Below are 20,063 nucleotides of genomic sequence, written 5' to 3' on the forward strand. Positions count from 1 at the left end.
GTATCTTTTAAAAATAAAAAATTCCAAAAAATGGGAAACCAAAGGAAATAATAAAAGAAATGTCTTGTCAAACGTAACTCCATCAATTTTCTAACACCACCTAGAAGAATGAATAATGAGCAAAATCGTCCGATCATGTATCTTCCTGCCAGAAGAATGTGGTATTTTTAAAAAGTTTCTCAAAAACTGGTAGTTTAAGAAAGGAGCTCACACACTTGTGGTAGAATCAACTAAAAATCCCTATGTAATATTTTTTTCAACCTAAAAAGCTCGGATATCAGACGTTCAAAAGTAAATAAATGGGATTTTTGGGCTTTTTTCATTAACTAAAATTTAAAAGAAAATTTTTTAAAAATTAAATTTGCTATAACTTCTAAAATAAATATATTTTAGAATGTATTAGAAAATGCTTATTCTTTGCAAAGCACAAAAAAAGTTACAAACTTCTCCAATTTGTCTATCTTTATGCTAAGTTCATTTATGTAGTTTTTGAAAAAATGTGAGAAATTTCAAACGAATGTCATATTCCAATCCAACTCATACGTTAGAAAAATTAAGTAACGTGTATTTCACTTCATGATTAGACATCAACTTCACTCTATCTTTATGCTAAGTTCATTTATATAGTTTCAGAAAAAATGTGAAAATTTCAAACGAATGTGATATTCCAATCCAACTCATACGTTAGAAAAATTAACTAACGTGTATTTTAGAATGTGATATTCCAATCCAACTCATACGTTAGAAAAATTTCAAACTTCATGGTTAGACATCAACTTCGCACTTAGGCATAATATTTTTCTTGTCTTGAATACAATGACTTCAGCCAGCTCTAACTTTTTGTAAATCAAGTTGTGTGACTTGTCCTTATTTATACCAAGATTTTTGTCTCTTTCCTTAAACAAATTGTATCCTCTTAAAAGCTTTCAAGACGACCATGTCGGGATCGTTTCTGCGTTTGCATTTTCTCTCGCTACTCTTACTTTGTTGTCTCTCCCGTTCAAGCTGCGTTGTTATAAAGAAGCTTGTTGCTTGTCGTCCCCATGAGATTCGATCTTTTATGCAGTTCAAGAACGAGTTTGATACTCGTGGTTGCAACCATAGTGACTACTCTAATGGTGTCTGGTGCGACAACTCGACGGGTGTGATCACGAAGCTACAACTCAGGGCCTGTCTAAGTGGAACTCTAAAGCCCAATAGTAGCCTCTTTGGACTACATCATCTTCGTTACCTTAGTCTCGATTACAATAACTTCACCTCCTCTTCACTCCCTCCGGAGTTTGGCAATCTCAACAAATTAGAGGTTTTATCTCTTTCCTCTAATGGCTTCCTCGGCCAAGTTCCTTCCTCATTTAGTAACCTTAGCATGCTTTCCTTTTTAGGCCTTTTCAATAACGAGCTCACTGGCAGTTTCCCATTTTTGGGGAATCTAACCAAGCTCACAGTTTTAGAGCTTTCTCATAATCACTTTTTCGGAACTCTAAAACCCAATAGTAGCCTCTTTGAGTTGCACGAGCTCCGTCAACTTAGTCTCGCCTATAACAACTTCAGTTCTGAACTCCCTTCCTAATTTGGCAATCTCAACAAATTAGAGGGACTTGCCCTTTCCTCTAATGGCTTCTTCGGTCAAGTTCCTCCCACATTTAGTAACCTATCTTGGTTAACCGAGTTGTACCTAAACCAAAACAGGCTCTATGGTAGTTTCCCACTAGTACAAAATCTAACCAAGCTCTCCCTTCTAAATTTTCATGGTAATTGCTTCAGTGGAACCATTCATTTTTCTCTCTTCACTATGCCTTTCTTGTCAAATCTTGATCTGAGTGAAAACTATCTCTCTGGTTCTATTAAATTGTATAATTCCTCTACATCATCTAGCCTCGAGTCCATGTACCTTGGGAATAACAATTTTGAAGGAAAAATCCTAGGATTTACAACAACTTAACCGGTTTAATTCCTTGGGAATTAAACCTTTCTTTCATAAACACAAGTTACCCAATTGACGTAAGCCTCTTCTCATCACTCAAATCTTTGTTGTACCTTGATCTTTCCGGCAATAGTTTAAGTTCAAATTCAGACATCCCACCGAACTTGGAGATCTTGTTCTTGTCAAGATCCGGCATCAATGAGTTCCCAAACATCATAAAGATCCTTCAGAAGTTGGAGCATATAGACATATCTGGAAATGGAATCAAAGGAAAACTTCCAGAGTAGTTATGGAATCTTCCTCATCTGAGCTCAGTGTTGATTACAAATAATTCGTTTAGTGGGTTCGAAGGTTCAACAGAAGTTTTGGTAAATTCATCAGTGAAGTATTTAGATATGCAGCTAAACGATTTTGAAGGAGCAATTCCTATTCTACCACTCTCTATCAACATCTTGGCTGCACGGGGCAATAGATACACATGGAGCATACCTCTTCCAATATGCAATTGTAGGTCTCTCACACATCTGTCGCTATCTTACAATAACTTAACCGGTTTAATTCCTCAATGTTTGAGTAACTTGACAGTTGTTGATCTCCGCAAGAATAACTTGGAAGGAAGTATTCCTGATACTTTCTATACATGTGACTCTCTACGTACACTTAATGTTGGCTACAATCGACTAACCGGGAAGCTTCCAAGATCTTTTCTTAATTGTCTCGCTCTAGACTTTCTAAGCGTTGACCACAACACAATTGAAGACATATTTCCTTTATGGCTCAAGGCTTTACCAAATTTGCAAGTCCTTATTCTTAGTTCAAACCATTTCCATGGTCCTTTATCTTCTCCTCATCATGGTCCTCTTGGATTTCCTGAGTTGCGGATATTTGAGATATCTAATAATAAGTTCACTGGAAGCTTGCCACCAAGTTATTTTGTGAATTGGAAAGCATCATCACTCACGATGAATGAAGATGGGGGCTTATACATGGAATATGGGGAAATTCCTTACAGTGCACTTATCTATACCTATATCAACTTTATAGATTTGCAATACAAAGGTCTATCTATGGAGCACGAGATGGTCCTTACTTCCTATGCCACAATTGATTTTTCTGGGAATAGACTTGAAGGACAGATTCCTGAATCTATTGGCCTTTTAAAGGCACTGATTGCACTCAATTTATCCAACAACGCCTTCACAGGCCATATTCCTATTCCTCTGTCTTTGCCCAGTATGGGCAAGCTGGAATCACTAGACCTATCAAGCAACCAACTCTCAGGGACTATTCCTAATGGACTAGGGGTAACGCGACTTAGTGGAGTCGAACTCCGGTGGGGAAAGCAGAGTCAAATGGACTTAACCACTTGACTAAAGGCACATCCCCACAACCAAGGGTAATTGTTGCTCGCATATATGCAGAATATACAACAGTTACATAGTTAATTTATTAATTGATGGACTAGACCTATCAAGCAACCAACTTTCATGGACTATTCCTAAAGGACTAGGGGTAACGCGACTTAGTGGAGTCGAACTCCGGTGGGGAAAGCAGAGTCAAATGGACTTAACCACTTGACTAAATGCACATCCCCACAACCAAGGGTAATTGTTGCTCGCATATATTCAGAATATACAACAGTTACATAGTTAATTTATTAATTGATTAATTATTACATTAAAACAACATCGAGTCTCTAAACTTTACAAGGAACAACATACACACTCTGAGTCTAGCAAAGAGAAATGTGAAGTGATGAACGGATCAACAACTTGTAGATTCACCATAGATATAGTCGAGTACCGCGATAACTCCAAAAACAAAAGCTTTATCCACACTTGGTTTTATCACCACCTTATATATGTCTCTGCTACCAATCCATTCTTTTACTTGAGCAATGACATTTCCGGTGGAATCAATGATGCCACAATCCCTATCCGGGAAATATCCTTTAACATCAAAGTAGCAATTCCCCGGTTGGACCGAGATGCGGATTGAACCGATTATGGAGAAGCAAGAGTGTTTAGGATCCCTCAATGAGAAAACCGGTTTAGGACTCCCTTGGTAGTCGTAACTATAACCTTTCCACTTGTTATGAATGCTCAAAGCCTGCACCATTCCTCCCTGCACCAATCAACACATAATTCTATAAACCAATCAAATAAACTTTTTCTCCTCTAAAAGGAATCTATATATTAAAAGGGTTGCTTTCTCTTGACGCATTATATAAAGTAAATCATTATTCACTAGTCTGTTAACAATTATTTCACCTTTTAGAAAAAGCTTATTATTAGCATGGGAGATTTATCCTCAAATTTTTAGAATAAACTTAATACTATCAATCATAAGTTGCTATATAATCAATATTAATTATCATGGATAAAATGTTGAAAGTTTACCATACAAGATTCGGAATAATGATGAGATGGTTGGGATAAAAAAAAAAAAAAAAAAAAAGATAAAGATACCTTTTTGTTGATGAGAAGCAAATCGTTGCCATCACCATCTCTGAGAACTAACTCTCCTTTGGTACCAAGAACTCCACAACCGTCGATCTTGAAAACGATATTTTCTTTGCAATCTGTCACCACGAAGCCACCGCCGTTAACCACGTGTGGCCGCCGTCTCACCACCATCACCTCCTCCATCGAGGAACAATGCAACTTGCTCACCACTGCTTTCATTTTCTTTCTACTACCAAACTAAACTCTTGTATCTTTCTTATATATATAAATATTCTTATGGCGGTATGGGTTACTTTTTTTTATTTAGTTTCTTGACTCTAAAGAAAGCAAAAAGAAGAAGAATTGGTCCACTAGTTGGTCACTTTTTTCAAATGTTTGGCGATGTACGTTTTGACTTTATCTTTTTAAGCACCACGTCTCAACATTGTTTCTTTCTTTTTTGGTATTTAGTCTCAAAATAATACTTAATATTATAATATTTTCAATGTATGCTGCAAATCTGTTAAACCTTATTATTTTCCAGTAAAAGAAGCAAATCGTGTAGGAGAATAAAAAATCATAGTGTTTCTTGTGACACAGAAATTCCGAATCTAAAATTTGAAGTTCATTGGTATATAGGAAAAAAAGACAAAATATTCCATGTGGCAAATGTGAAAAGTTTAGTAACATGCAAATTCGTGTGGGAGATAGATTACTTGTGAAGGCGGAGGACAATTGTGTGCAAGTCAAAATCCCCTTTTCCTTTTTTCGTTTTTGATTCTCTCTTACCCATTTCTATATAATTAGATTACTTTCATAGTATAATATAAATCCCTCAATGTTTTCAGCCACAAAATAATTATCCATAAATGTAATGTTTTAAAACGTTTTATATTTTCTGTTTACACTCAAGATATTATATATGAGTGTAATGTGTATGTACTTCTTAATAACATTTTCTTATTAATGTAGATGCCAATATGACTTCAATTAAAACCCTAATATTTTGTTTAAGTGGTTCACATAAAAGTTAATGCTTGTTTGGGTCGAAAAGGTCATTAACATAAAAGTTCAAAGATGCGTTAGTTGTTAATTTGACTTTTCATGGACTTCAATAATAAGAAACTTTGAAAATTATTAAAGAAGATAACAAATTTAATCTTTAACAACAAAAAAAAAAAAGGATAACAAATTTAATCATTGGAGTGGCAATAACGGACCCATAAATATTTTCTTAGTAGATGCAAAAATATTAAAATTTTAAAGACTAACTTTTAAAACTCTAGACTTACCATTTTGCTAATAAATCACCAATCACAAAATTAATATTTTGCATCTCATACCACACGAGATTACATATTGCTGAGATGGTACAGTCAGTTGTTTCTCAACAACAGTGGATACCCGAAATTCATATATCATCGAAGTTTGGCATTTCTACCTTCTTAAAAGCACATATATAAGTTTGTATCGTGATGAGATTCAACTGAAAGGTGCTGCTTCGTATCAGTACTTTTGGTTTTGGATGCTACAGAGCTCCTTTTATTAGAAGCCAACACCAATTGCTTGAGAGTTTCATGTGTATCATCCACTTTGGAATTCAAACTCATCAATTTTTTTAGTCATAAACCTCGTGGTTCATATATCTAACTTCTCCATCATGGTTCATAGTAGTTATCTTTAAGTTATTAGTCTTTCGGTTACCAAATTAAAACTAAAACACTTATTCTAATAGTATAAAACTGAATAGAGTAAAAAATCCCAAGAAACTATGTTATTTTCTTCGGCCTAACCATATACAGTAGAAATTTTCAAAGCACTCTCTAACACAAATGAGTCTCACAAATGAAACTATACCGAGCCGACTGGCTACCACTTTAATGGCTGTAATTCACTACAGGAAAATCGAGCATTAATAGCAACAGAAAAACGCTATGTAAAGATACAATAGCGTTATAGAAAACGCTATGTCATCGCCCGCGATAATAGGTCTATCACTTTAGATAGCGTTTTTCCGCTTTGCTATCGTTTATGAGTAAATAATAGCGCTTTTATCTATGCAATTGTTATTAATACAATAGCAAATATATTTTGCTATAACTATTTTATCAATAGCATGTTTTGTAACTTTTTTATAGCAGTCTGTATATATGTTATAATTCTTGTATTATCTATAGCAATTATATTTTCTACAATAACGGTGAAAATATGCCATTGATTCATGTATGGTACAAAAAATTAATTTTAAAATCTGTGATTTACCAGATTAGTGTTTTTATCCAATTTATTTATATTAAAATATTTGAATCATTTTCATTATCTTTTTAGGAAACAAATAACTATGTTAATTATATATTTGTAATTAAAAAAAAAATCAGAATACAAAACAATTCTACTACCGAAACTTCTCTTCTTATATACCCAATAGGCCTATGAGCCCATGTCGAACAAAAAACAAAAAATAAAAACACAATGCAACTCTCGAACTTCTTCTTCTTCTTCAATAATCAAGCTTCCTCGTTTACCAAAGTAGCTACAAAAATCAACCAAACACAAATAAGAACATCAACATCCAGGACTAATGGACAACGTGTTCCATCATGGAACAAAAAATGAAACTTTTTTTTGGTTCGAGTCAATACCCATACACGAACAGCAATGTGTATCTTTATCTCGTTCGGTCGCTATAGATCTCCACATGCTGAATAGATTGAATAAAACATAAAATCAATTCCAGATAAATAAATTTCAAAGAGAGGTTGTGAACACAAAATTTAAAATGCAAAGAAATTACCGTGATGGAAGAAAAGAGCCAGCGTCTCCATCTCTCTCGTTGTAGATTTCCTATATCTTCAGTAACAAATCACTACTACTTAAAAAATACAGAAATCAAGAGTGTTATAGAGTTTTCAAAAAAAAAGCTTAATAGAATCCCTTAAAAGCTTTGACATAATCTGAGAGAAAGGTGAGTTAATTCGGTTTCCCACCGTTTGCTTTCTTCATCGTGAGAGAGAGGAAGATTGGAGTTGAGCCGGTTCTTTTGTCATCGGGAAAGGTAAGGGACAGAAGTAATTAAGGGAATATGGAGAGGTTAAGGAAATGACAGAGAGATTAAAAGAAAGAACATAATAATTACGGAAACTCGTAATTAAGGGAAGAAGGGTGAGATGAAAACCAAATAATTTGATCCTGTGGTGAGAGAATACGCCACGTCAGCTATCCGAGTGATCTCTTCCCATTGGTTTTCGTCTTATATCTTTTTTTCTTATGCAATTTTAACCACTTTTTCTTAATTTAAAATGTTTTAAAATGAAATTATGAAATGGAAAATGTGTTTTAATAATGATATTATGATCATAATATTTTTTCTAAGAAAGATTTAATTTTGGAGTTAAAACGATTTAAAATTAAAACCATAAAGCATAATATAAACTATTGATGAAAGAATACTTACAACAAACCTATTTTTATAACTAATTATATGTGTAATATTATATTTATTTCTATTGTATCTTATTATTATTATACAATGATTTTTTAATTGCATTTTATTTTGTTAATTTATAAATAATCAAATATGTTTGAAGATTGATCTCTAAACCCTATACCCTATACCCTAAAGTTTAGGGTATAGGGTTTAGGGTTCAAGAAACATATTTCACTATTTTTTAATTAACAGAAATAAAATGCACAAAAACATTAAAAACTTTTCTCTAAAATTTTATTTACAAATTATGAACCTATGAGACATTTATATAATTTTATTTTTTGATTATATGGTACATTAGTTTATTGTTTATTCGATTGTTACTTGTATATATATTTTTTTAATGTTGTCTTCCTTATTTGTAGTTTAAAATATGTGTTAACTTATGTACTTATGTATTAGCACCGTCATTGAAAATTTCTTGTTGAATTAAAACCATGATAAATTTCTTGTGGAATTAAAACCATGATCCGAATAATTATTAGTGAATGGGTTCGAAATCCAAAACAGTCTCTGACTCAGACGAACAAGAGTTTGTAGTTTGGCCAAGTCACTATTACATCGTATATGCATGTTATTTTCATAAATGGGTAGACTTTTAGCTCTCTTTTTCTCGGGGATTAATAATACTTATGATGTTTTGTTTTTTCGGTTATACAAAATAGAATACTATTGAAATCAATAAATTTGGAGTTCAGGTTGTGATTAGAGAGAGTTGGTCCTTTTTTTCCAGATCAATTCGGATCTAATCCTACTTTTGATTCATGTTAGACTATGGATTTATTACTTGTTTCTTATTTGGATGTTCACCGGTGGTTCTCCTGGCCTTCAACCAATCAACCCATGGCCATCCATAATCGTTTTTGTGGTTGGTGCTATGGTTAGGGCGGCTTCTTTTAAGCTTCCTCCACTCGAATCAACCTTCAGATCTGGGTGAGATCTGATGTTTCTTGGCTCCTTCAAACCGGATCCAGTCGATTGAATATCGACATCACCGGCCCAAACAGCTTTTGATGGTTTTAATGTCTTCTATTGAGGTTCCGTCTTGCCGATCTTAGGTAGCCCAAGATCTCTCACTTTCGAAGTCTCCAAATAATTAAGAGAGGACTATATGACCAGAAGTTTAGTTTTGAAGATGTCAGAACCAGCTTCCGATCTCAGAATTTAACTGGTAAATTGAAGAAGTAAGAAGCAACGTGATAATATTTGTAGTTTTGTTAGAATTGGTCTTGTATCCTGATTATTCGGAAGGTTGTTCTCTGTTAATCAGGCTTTTTTTCCGGAAGTTTTCCATAAACTTGCCGGCTTTGCGTCCGGAGAGGCTTTGGCCTTTGTCGGCTTTGTGTCCGGAGGGGCTTCGGCCCTTGTCAGCTTTGCGTCCGGAGGGGCTTCGGCCCTTGTCGGCTTTGTATCCGGAAGGTGTCGATTTGAACCTTGCCGGCTTTGTGTAATTTCCATTTTCAGTTCAATAAAAGTTTCAATGTTTAGTGAAAAAAAAAAAAAAGATTAGAGAGAGTTGAGGTAGGAGAAGATAATGGAATAAGTTGAACGGTTTCTTCGCGACAAGCTTCCCAAAATTGTTGCTCTACTCTTAGTTTCCTTAGCTCTAACCAACCTCGTTCCACTAGAAAGAGAACAAGTTTTAGCCTTAATGTGATCTTAGAATCAGATATAGGAGACAGAAAGGGAAAATTCAATTGATCAAGTTTATTACCGTCAACAACGTCATGAGAAGTTGAATTTTTCCCTCACTAAGGCTGATCCAAAACTGCAGACATTCCTCTGCAATATCTTCTTCCACACCATACAACTTGGCTCTACCCGAGAAATACATAAGCCATGCCTGCATAAAGAACCAAATAACATCAGTTCATCTAGATACAACGCGATCAATTTACTTACAAACCACATTATATCAAATCGTTTACTATCTCTTATAAATGTCACAGTATAACCTTTATAGTTACGAATTATAGGCATAAAGAAACAACCTGCTTTAAGGCAACATCTTCTTGTTCTCCTTCTTTAGCTCTGAATTTAAGAAATGTGATAGCATAGTAAGAATTTCATCAAGCTTGATCATGCAGATATGATATTATGTGCATATATGAATGATCATGGACTCTCTTCTCTTACCGTATGTCTCTACAAATCTGAGCTCTCCATGCTTTTTGGAAAAAGAGAAAAAAGACTATCAATCTCTATGACTAGTAAAAACAGATTATATATGTCATTGTATACAAATTGATGATATAGGCCCTGTTCTTATGTGACTGCGACTCTAAAAGACCAAAACGAGTTTAATGACGTTGGGGACGGAGTCAAATTGTGTAGCTGTGACGGTTACAGTGATCGCTTAACACATGAAAAGTGTCGCTGAAATTTGCAGCGACTATGAAAGATGTCACGGACGACACCATCGTCCACTTTTAGCAACTGTTTTAGCTATATTTAACTCCGCCAAAGACTATTTCCTCTGTTGCAGTCGCGGTCGCAGCGACTTGCACAAGAACAGGGTCATAATATACATACCTTGACAAATTATACTAGGTGTTCTCTTCTTTACGAATGCAAGCATAACAGCATCCTCAACCAAAATTTCAATGTGGTATAAGAGGTTAGAAATATCCTTGGAGATTGCAAGAGGAACCTCATGATTATAAATGAAGTAAGATAGGTGATATTACTTAGACTTAAATTTGGACATAAGATTAGAGATACGTTTAAAGACACTAGCTCTCTCAAACCAATGCCTTGTCCATATATATCACAACAATACAACCACAGCCCTACCACCGAGTATACAATTTGTAATAAAGAGTTCAAAGGATCAAACACTCAAATAACAAAGACAGTCGACTCACATCAACACAAACGAGAAATTAAGTAAACATACAAAGAGTAAGAAAAAACAAGCGGCATCAACAATAATCATGAAGATTTGAAGACTATCGACAAACGCTTAAAATCAAAATTCCAAATTGATTATTGACCAAACTTAAAATCGAAATCACACATATCTTAGTTCTTCTAAGTGCGAAATTCAGCTACAAGAACAGTCAAATACATATCAATTAAACCATACCGATTCGACTTACCGATGTAGATGAGGGAAATTAATAGGGAACAAGACTGTGATGGATAACGATTAAAATAAGACTGAAATTGAGAGGGAAGGAAATGGAGACCGATGGAGAACGAGACTGAAAGCAAGAGGAACGGGACAGTGATTGAGAGATCGAGACAGAGATGGAGGAACGAGTTTGAGCGAGTGAGAGATCGAGACATGGATGAAGGATCGAGAGTTGCCGGAAAGAAAAAAAAATAAAGAGACAGAGTTGCAGGGCCGGCGCAGAGGTCAAGCCACCGAAGCCACCGATTAGGGTCTCAAAATTTGAGGGCTTTTTTACTTAAAAATTTGTTAAGTTTTCTTATATACAATAATTTTTGTAGGGCCTTTTAAAAATATTGTGGACTTTTAGAGACAACTATAACAATTTTTTAATAGTAAAAATCTAATTTAAAAGAATTTTTTTTATAGACTTTAATTTTGATTAGGGCACCCAAATTTACCGGGCCGGCACTGCAGAGTTGATGAATGTGAAAAAGAAACAGACGGGAACCCTAATTTTTGACCACAACATTTTGATATATCCCAATTTTTTAGTTAGGCGGGATTCAAATTTTTTTTTTTCACGGTTAAGATACCATAGCATTTAAATTTTGTACATGCTATTACAATGAAATGGATAGCCAAATTCTTAAGCGCGAACCACATAATTTTTGCCGCCCAATATATTATAGCGTTTTACATTTCACAAACGCTATGAAAGAAAGAGCCAATAATCAACTATAGCATAACCATCTAAACCGCTATCTTGATCTGCTATTAATACCCGCTTTTCCTGTAGTGATTTTTAAATGCATGTGACTATGATGGCTGTCATTTTTTATTATAATGTTACAAACCAAAAACGTTATCTTTAATCTATATTTTTATTAAAACATAAAATACAAAATTTTAAAATATAAAATGAACATCTTTATATAATAAGTCACAAATCAATTCATAAAAAACTGCAACCTTCTCTTTCTGACATGTGTCTTAAGTCTCAAATTTTAGTCTTTCACTTTTTTTTTTCTAAACGTAAACCTAATTATTCAAAAAGCAAAAGAAAAAAAAATATTAGAAAAATGATGATCAATCGTTTTTTCAACTGCTTCGTTCCCATGATCTCAAAATGCTCCACTTCGCCTCTCTTCTTCAATAATAAGAGCAACAACATGATTTTCTACAAAAAAAAAGCCTCCACATCTCTTTCTTTTTCTATCAGATAAAAAAAAATTGAATTTGTCGTTCCATGTTTAAATTTGAGGGTTATCATCAATCACATGTATCTTCGTCTTTGCAATTTACAATTTGTTTTCACATTTCTCGAATCTGGCTTATTTTGTTAATCGCCGTTTTTATAATCATCAAATTCTCTATTTCTCAGTTTGTTCCCGTCTTAAATGATTGATTTTACTTTTGGATTTGCAGGTTTATGTTCAAGATGTTCCTGATTACGCCGTCGTTTTTTGAATCGAAATTCGTTCCGACAACTTTCAGACAGAAATCTATCACCCCAAACAGATGTTCTTATCTACAGGTACTTGAATATCAATTAGTACCAAATAATGTGAAGCTTATTTATGACCCGAAGTGAATTACTCTGCTCTAACCTTAGATAGCAGAGCCTCCTTTTGATTTATGATCTATACAGTTTCATCCAATTCTATTTTCTTTTATTGTCAAACCAATAGTTGGTTTGTTCAACTCTATAAAGATCTATTGCTGTTACCATCCTGTCTATTAGTATGATGCTAAGATGTTAAGAGTTTAAAACTTAGCAAAGTAACAAACAACAGATATATCCATTCTCGACGTTTTTTTTGTTGTGTTCAAATAAATTGCAAGTTTTAATTGTGGTGGTACATGTAGTAATATGAAGGTTGAAAAACATTAATAAGAGCGTAACTTTTGTCTGCATTTTAGACTTTGTTTAAAACACACAACTTTTGTCTACGTGTATACTTTGTTTTGCAGAGAAAACTCTTTCTACAAGTGATGTTTGCTTGGAAAAAATGATTTATAATAACTCATCCGTTTATATTTTCATTGATGTTTTGTTTCAGGATTACAAGAAATGCCAAAATTTTTATAGCAGATCAAGATGCATTTAACAACTCAAAACATAGCCTCAGTAAGAGCTTAACTACAGTGAATTCATAAACTTTGTATTTAATTGGTGGTGCCATGCTTCAAACTCAAGAACACAACACCATGGCCACGACGATGAACTATACTGACCAAAACACCACCAATTATCTGCACTCCTAAACTCTTCACGCTCTCTCAAGAACAAACCCACATTTTAAGGTATACATTAAAATTGATTTTCATTTTGTTAATATAACAACATGTGACAGAGATTTATCTTTTAAGATTGAAGTGGTAAAGAAAAAAATTAGTTGGTTTATCTGTAAGTTTGATTAAAGTTTTGCCCGTACGTAGTACGGGCTTAATACTAGTTAACTAATATGTATGAGAACCACCTAAAAGACTAACGTTTTCCACGACAGATAATTCTCTACGTGCCTAATTAGGGGTACCTTATCTCTATTTCAGATGATAACTTCCTAAAAGTCCAACCGTTCTACCTTCTGTACATTTAGAGACCGACCGGTAGCGATAATTACTTTTAGTAGTAGAGACTTTAACTTTAAAAAAATTATTAAAGAGAATTTGACTGTAAAAATTTTAGATGTAGAAACTTTGGCTTTGAATGGTAACCCATTATTAAAATGGTACATGGTTTACAACTTTGACAGTTACCGAACACAAAAGTTTTATCAAAAACATTACTAACAGTTTTACTCTCAGCTTTTTTTGTGCAGTTTTTTTTGTACAACTCTTTCCTACAGTTTTGCACTATTCCGATAAAGCTTACAACTCCAACTAACATCTAAAAAATTTGTACAGCTTTTGGTTACCAATCAGACCCTTTGACTGTTAAAATCTGATTGGTAACACAAAGCTATCAAGCTGTATAAGATGTGATTGTTATTTTATTATTATATATTAATAATAAATATAAATTATGTTAGAATTGAATTATTAATGGAAATTTTTATAAAAAATCTATATATACATTTTTGGATGACTTTTAGCAAATAAATCCTAGGGTTGGACAGTATTTACAAAGAATGTCATTGGCATTTATTATTAATTTTACAAAATTTAAATAAAAGATATTAACCAAACAATATCTTGCCTAATTTGTTTCTAAAAATATTTACACAATCTTTCTATATATCTTCAAAAAAATTTATAGCAAATATTTATATTAACATTTTGCATAGCAATAAAAATACTATTTTATAATAATCAAAATATTCACATAGAAAAATCAAATACACATACAGGAAAAGAACTATATCTATCATCATTTAAGCCGTTGTTTTATTTAAATAAAAAAAAACAGAAAAAACTTGAAATCATATACTTTATTTGATAAATTTAAAATATATATTAGTAGTATAAATTTAAAATCGTTCAAATAACGGTATACTACGGGTGAGATCCTAAAATTATTAGATTTTATAACAATAATAATTTATTTTCTTGGATTTTATAATATTAATAATTTAGCTAACGAGATAATATAGACGGGTTTATATGGGATGACGGGTTTGGGTCGATATTAATAAATAACGGTATATCACGGATGAAATCCTAAAATTAACAATCTATATATACATTTTTGGATGACTTTTAGCAAATAAATCATGGAGTTGGAATGTATTTACAAACAATGCCATTGGAGTTAATTCTTAAGATTTAAAAAAATTAATTAAAGATATTATTCTAAAGATCGTTCCTCAAATCTCCTCCAACTAATTACTTTAAAAATCTCGATAATAACTATTCCGTGATTTACTGTAATCTTCAAATATATTTGGTATGATTTCTCATAATTAAAGATCCATCATTAATTGCAATAATAAATAAAAACAATAATTTCCTTTTATTTTAAAAACTTTCTAACGACAAATGTATTGCAAAATAAATAATTTCCTAAAACAATTACAGAACCTAATAACTGTTGTAGACTTTTTAGGAAAATAATTACGTAAATATATAACTTAAAGATAACAATTACTCATCAAATCTTTTTTTTTTGTTAATATTGTATCATAACAAGACCTAAATCAATGGACTACTTATTCTCTATATATAAGTGAGGTTATTTAGTCATCAAAGCAATGTGCATGGTTCCACTCTCGCCGTCCCTCAGCTCTGCAAATCATTTGCTTCATTTTCTACATGTCTTGGACTAAGGTTCTTCCTATTCTTCTTTGATTTGAATCACTTACATCTCTTTTTTTTTTTGATAAATCACTCACTTTCATCTTTCTATGGCTTTATGTTTGATAGCCTCACGTTGAATTGAGGAGCTTCCCAGTGTATTCGGAAACTGGTCCTTCTACGTTACCTTAATCTACATGTTTTTGTGTTTGGACAAATGAGGAAATGATTCTGATTTTTATTGTTTTGGTATATTGGTTCATGTTTGAGTGTGAAAATATTTGCAGGGTTAACCATAATCCGTTGTAGCTTCTTAATATTGATTTGGAGATGCTCTTAGTATTGATTTGAAAATTTTCTTTGGTTTGTTTACTAAAAAATATTTAGTGGTTTACCATCAAATGAAAAAATCATGTGATAAAATAACCTTTATAGATTAATCTATATTTATCAATTTTTTGAGTAAATCATTTTCTAAATATATTTATTTTAATGTAGATTAGTTAAATTATGGTTACTATTCGTTATTTGACAAACTCATTTGGCTATATTACTTATTTTAAACCAAACTCATTTTGGCAATAAATAATGTTTATTTATAAATTAGATTAACCCCCAAAAAATTATTACCAAATATATAAAGATTATTTATGTCTAAAGAATAATATGTTGCTTTAGATTATTATTATTTATAAGGTTTCAAATATTATAAATATTTTAACCTTATAAGAAGTATAAATTAATAATATTTAAAGTATCTATAATATTTAATTCCATAAAAAGTTTATAATATTAATAATATTTGAACACTATAAAAATTATAAATATTTATACTATGGAACCACTTAAAAGCAAACTTTTAAATTGACTCGAATTATATGTTTTCTAAACAAATGTGTTATTAAAAAAAATGATGTTTAATTTCACGGGACGGGGTTATATGGTGGGACTGGTTTAGATCGATAATAATACCGGAAGATATACCACGGGTTAAAATCCTAGAAATAATAATCAAAATTCAATATATAATCTTAAACACTAAACAAAACAAATAATATTAACAAAATAATTACAACTTAAAATTTAAAACTTTTTAGTTAAAAAGTCGACCCGCGGTGTACCGCGGGTTAAAATCTAGTACAAAATTCATAAATAAATGAATAGATAAATATTTTCAATAACTAAACTTAATATGTGTTATTCATTCATTTATTTTTAATAACCAAAATTTGCCTTAAGAAGTTGAATAAACTGAGAATCAAAAATAAACTGTCATGTGCCAATCACCCTCTAGATGGTAATAATATCAAAAATATTAAAATTGATCTCTATTTCTTTGCTAAAAACAAGAAAAATATTATAATATATTGATTTCGCCAATAGAAATTGTATTTGATAATAAGATTCTCAACTTAAATTAAAATAGATTTATTAATAGTATACTCGTAAGATACCTTATGGGTATCCCACTAATTAGGGGTACCTTATCTCTATTTCAGATGATAACTTCCTAAAAGTCCAACCGTTCTACCTTCTGTACATTTAGAGACCGACCGGTAGCGATAATTACTTTTAGTAGTAGAAACTTTAACTTTAAAAAAATTATTAAAGAGAATTTGACTGTAAAAATTTTAGATGTAGAAACTTTGGCTTTGAATGGTAACCCATTATTAAAATGGTACATGGTTTACAACTTTGACAGTTACCGAACACAAAAGTTTTATCAAAAACATTACTAACAATTTTACTCTCAGCTTTTTTTGTACAGTTTTTTTTGTACAACTCTTTCCTACAGTTTTGCACTATTCCGATAAAGCTTACAGCTCCAGCTAACATCTAAAAAATTTGTACAGCTTTTGGTTACCAATCAGACCCTTTGACTGTTAAAATCTGATTGGTAACACAAAGCTGTCAAACTGTATAAGATGTGATTGTTATTTTATTATTATATATTAATAATAAATATAAATTATGTTAGAATTGAATTATTAATGGAAATTTTTATAAAAAAATACAAAATTCATAAATAAATTAATAGATAAATATTTTCAATAACTAAACTTAATATGTGTTATTCATTCATTTATTTTTAATAACCAAAATTTGCCTTAAGTTGAATAAACTGAGAATCAAAAATAAACTGTCATTTGCCAATCACCCTCTAGATGGTAATAATATCAAAAATATTAAGATTGATCTCTATTTCTTTGCTAAAAACAAGAAAAATATTATAATATATTGATTTCGCCAATAGAAATTGTATTTGATAATAAGATTCTCAACTTAAATTAAAATAGATTTATTAATAGTATACTCGTAAGATACCTTATGGGTATCCCACTGATGGAGATGTGTTGAACTTTTGGTGAGGTGTTCTCTTTCTCGACCTTAACTCTCAGTTTCTCTCTCTTTTGTTTCTCTGTTTTAACAAAGACAAAGAGAACATCAATCTCTCTTTATTCTCTTGTTCTTGTTTTAGTTCTTAGATTGAACACAAAACGTTTTGTAACTAAGAGAGAAGAAAGAACTCTTTTAATTGTCTACATTTTTATTATCAGATCCAAGGATTGATTGTTGCAAATTCACACACACATACATATAGTGGTCTTTTACCACTTGATACACATTCACACACTAAACATTCTAGCGTTAACTACTCCCACTTAGACATGGTTATTCCTAGGTACTAGACTAAAACCACAAGGTTAACTACCTTACAAACAACTCTAACAACCACTTAGCCCTTAGCTAAACTTAGACTAACAAAAGCACACTTCCTTTTGTTTGGGCCTTAACCAAAAACACAGCCAATTAGTCTTCTAGGACCAAACCACACAAAGCCCAATTACCTTCTACTTGTTGACTTTGCTTCTTCTCCTTTTGTCGTTGACTCTCTTCACGACACACTTCTTCTTCGTTGTGCTTTTCTCTTCTTTTTTTTTTATCTTCTTCTCACTGATTAAAGCTTTTCTTTGTGGCAGATTCAATCAAGGAATTCAACTTCAAAAAGATGCTCTAACAGAAATATCAAAGTATCTGATACCTTTTTCAAATTGAATAATAACATACATTTCCACGAAATAAATATATCAAAAGGTCTTCAACAATGTATAAAAAAAATCACCCAATTTTCTAGGTATAATAAAAATCATACATATAGTGAGTAAATGATCAATGTTAATGAATCACTTTCACTGTAAACGTACCCAATGAAACACCTTCACTCGGTATATACCACGAAAACCATATAATAACCTGAGTCCTGCTAAACCCAATCCTAAAAGACAAGACATGATCAAGAACCAAAAGCCTTTGATGCATCGAGAAAGAATGTATAGTAAACGAAGGAAACAACATCGTCACTTTAACCAGACTTTTAACTCTTCCGGTTACAGTAAACCTCAGCCTCAAGATTCTACCGTAATTTATCGTTGAAAGTGACCTAGGATCCATAAGACTCGAGTACTGAGACTCCAAATACGAAGGCGAAAAAGCCTCTAAACTCAGCTCCGCCGATGAAATTGTAAAACGCTATTGGTTCGTCACTGTCTCAACCATGCACGCTCCTCCGATCTGTTCGTTTTAAATGAATGTTCCGTAAAAAAGAAGATACACGTAGATGTCTATGAATACAACTATACAAGAAATGGACCAATAAGAATCGAAAACAAAGATCGCCACGTATGCTTAATCTTTTATCCTCAATCAAATCTGGACCGTTGAACATACCTTTAATCGCACGTCTATCAACTCCTCTCCCGTTAATCTCCCAAAATTAACCGACCTAATGATTCACCTCCTCACTATAAATTCACTAATCTGTTTTACTTTTCTCTTAAGTTAAAACACAGCAACATTCAAAAGCTTTTAGCGATTCTTTCTCTCTGATTCAAATCTTCATCGTTCTTGAAGAAGCCATGGCTCGTACGAAGCAAACCGCGAGAAAATCACACGGAGGAAAAGCTCCAAGGAAGCTGCTCGCTACCAAGGTTTTAAATTGATTGATTGTGTAATCCTAACATAGGCGGCGAGGAAATCTGCGCCGAGTACCGGTGGAGTCAAGAAACCTCACCGTTACCGTCCTGGAACCGTCGCTCTTCGGTAAGTTTCATGATTTCTTCATAATCACGTACAATCTTTTTTTTTCTGACGAATTCTTGTTTGATGAATCAGTGAGATTCGTAAATACCAGAAGAGCACAGAGTTGTTAATCCGTAAACTTCCATTTCAGCGTCTTGTTCGTGAAATCGCCCAAGATTTCAAGGTAATGTTTTGTATTTCAATCAGCGAAACCCTAGATTTTGATTAAGAATATTTATCTTTGATTATAATTGGTTCGTTTTTGGTAATGTAGACGGATCTGAGATTCCAGAGCCACGCAGTGTTAGCGCTTCAAGAAGCTGCGGAGGCATATTTGGTGGGTTTGTTTGAAGATACAAATCTGTGTGCCATTCATGCAAAGAGGGTTACGATAATGCCTAAAGATGTTCAATTGGCAAGAAGGATTCGTGGAGAGCGTGCTTAGTCTATTAGGGTTTTGGATTGTTTCTGCTTTATCTACTTTTAACAAAAAATACATTATGTTAAACTCTCTTTGAGAGATGAATTGGTTATGGATGATTCATTATTATTGTTTTTTATATTGGACTAGATTTTAACACGCGGTACACCGCGGGACTATAATTTTTTTGAAAATTATCTATTGTTTTGTTTGATTTTAATGTACTTATATATATATATATTATCCCGCATTAAACCCGCGGGTCGATTTTTTGATAACTAAAATTTGAAATTTTAAGTTGAAATTATTTTGTTAATATTATTTGTTTTTGTTTAGCATTTATTGTATTTTGATAGTTA

At 32.4% G+C, this 20,063-nt stretch overlaps 3 protein-coding genes, 2 long non-coding RNA genes and 1 pseudogene across 8 annotated transcripts; 3 read left to right on the forward strand and 3 right to left on the reverse strand.

Annotated features, from left to right (window-relative positions):
* Positions 1-689: 689 nt before the first annotated feature.
* On the forward strand, positions 690-3,427 carry LOC110230563 (annotated as a pseudogene).
* A 126-nt stretch (positions 3,428-3,553) lies between these two features.
* On the reverse strand, positions 3,554-4,872 carry LOC9319786 (protein LURP-one-related 6). The gene is made up of 2 exons (XM_002885757.2): positions 4,393-4,872; positions 3,554-4,048 (listed from the first exon to the last, which is right to left on the reverse strand). Exons 1-2 carry the CDS (start codon positions 4,606-4,608, stop codon positions 3,689-3,691), a joined length of 576 nt encoding a protein of 191 aa, XP_002885803.1. The 5' UTR covers positions 4,609-4,872; the 3' UTR covers positions 3,554-3,688.
* A 1,836-nt stretch (positions 4,873-6,708) lies between these two features.
* On the reverse strand, positions 6,709-7,621 carry LOC110230430. Its single transcript, XR_002333536.1, has 3 exons — positions 7,163-7,621; positions 7,011-7,069; positions 6,709-6,901 (listed from the first exon to the last, which is right to left on the reverse strand). It is a non-coding gene; the product is annotated as an uncharacterized LOC110230430 (long non-coding RNA).
* Positions 7,622-9,277: 1,656 nt separating this feature from the next.
* LOC9321870 (coiled-coil domain-containing protein SCD2) lies at positions 9,278-11,253 on the reverse strand. 4 transcript variants are annotated; one of them, XM_021033380.1, is made up of 6 exons: positions 10,954-11,247; positions 10,388-10,448; positions 9,992-10,022; positions 9,847-9,886; positions 9,570-9,698; positions 9,278-9,479 (listed from the first exon to the last, which is right to left on the reverse strand). In XM_021033380.1, exons 2-6 carry the CDS (start codon positions 10,431-10,433, stop codon positions 9,462-9,464), a joined length of 264 nt encoding a protein of 87 aa, XP_020889039.1. In that variant the 5' UTR covers positions 10,434-10,448; positions 10,954-11,247; the 3' UTR covers positions 9,278-9,461. The 4 variants fall into 4 exon arrangements, 2 of the variants coding, with proteins under 2 accessions (XP_020889039.1, XP_020889038.1); XR_002333547.1 differs by having other exon boundaries at positions 9,992-10,291; positions 10,388-11,253; XM_021033379.1 differs by lacking the exon at positions 10,388-10,448 and having other exon boundaries at positions 10,954-11,248.
* Positions 11,254-15,159: 3,906 nt separating this feature from the next.
* Positions 15,160-15,532, forward strand: LOC110229657. The gene is made up of 2 exons (XR_002333031.1): positions 15,160-15,236; positions 15,333-15,532. It is a non-coding gene; the product is annotated as an uncharacterized LOC110229657 (long non-coding RNA).
* Positions 15,533-18,444: 2,912 nt separating this feature from the next.
* Positions 18,445-19,845, forward strand: LOC9321871 (histone H3-like 3). The gene is made up of 4 exons (XM_021030342.1): positions 18,445-19,192; positions 19,228-19,304; positions 19,377-19,467; positions 19,558-19,845. Exons 1-4 carry the CDS (start codon positions 19,121-19,123, stop codon positions 19,726-19,728), a joined length of 411 nt encoding a protein of 136 aa, XP_020886001.1. The 5' UTR covers positions 18,445-19,120; the 3' UTR covers positions 19,729-19,845.
* The last annotated feature ends 218 nt before the right edge of the window (positions 19,846-20,063 follow it).

Source organism: Arabidopsis lyrata, assembly GCF_000004255.2.
Source record: "Arabidopsis lyrata subsp. lyrata unplaced genomic scaffold ARALYscaffold_3, whole genome shotgun sequence".
NCBI classification, from domain to species: domain Eukaryota; kingdom Viridiplantae; phylum Streptophyta; class Magnoliopsida; order Brassicales; family Brassicaceae; genus Arabidopsis; species Arabidopsis lyrata.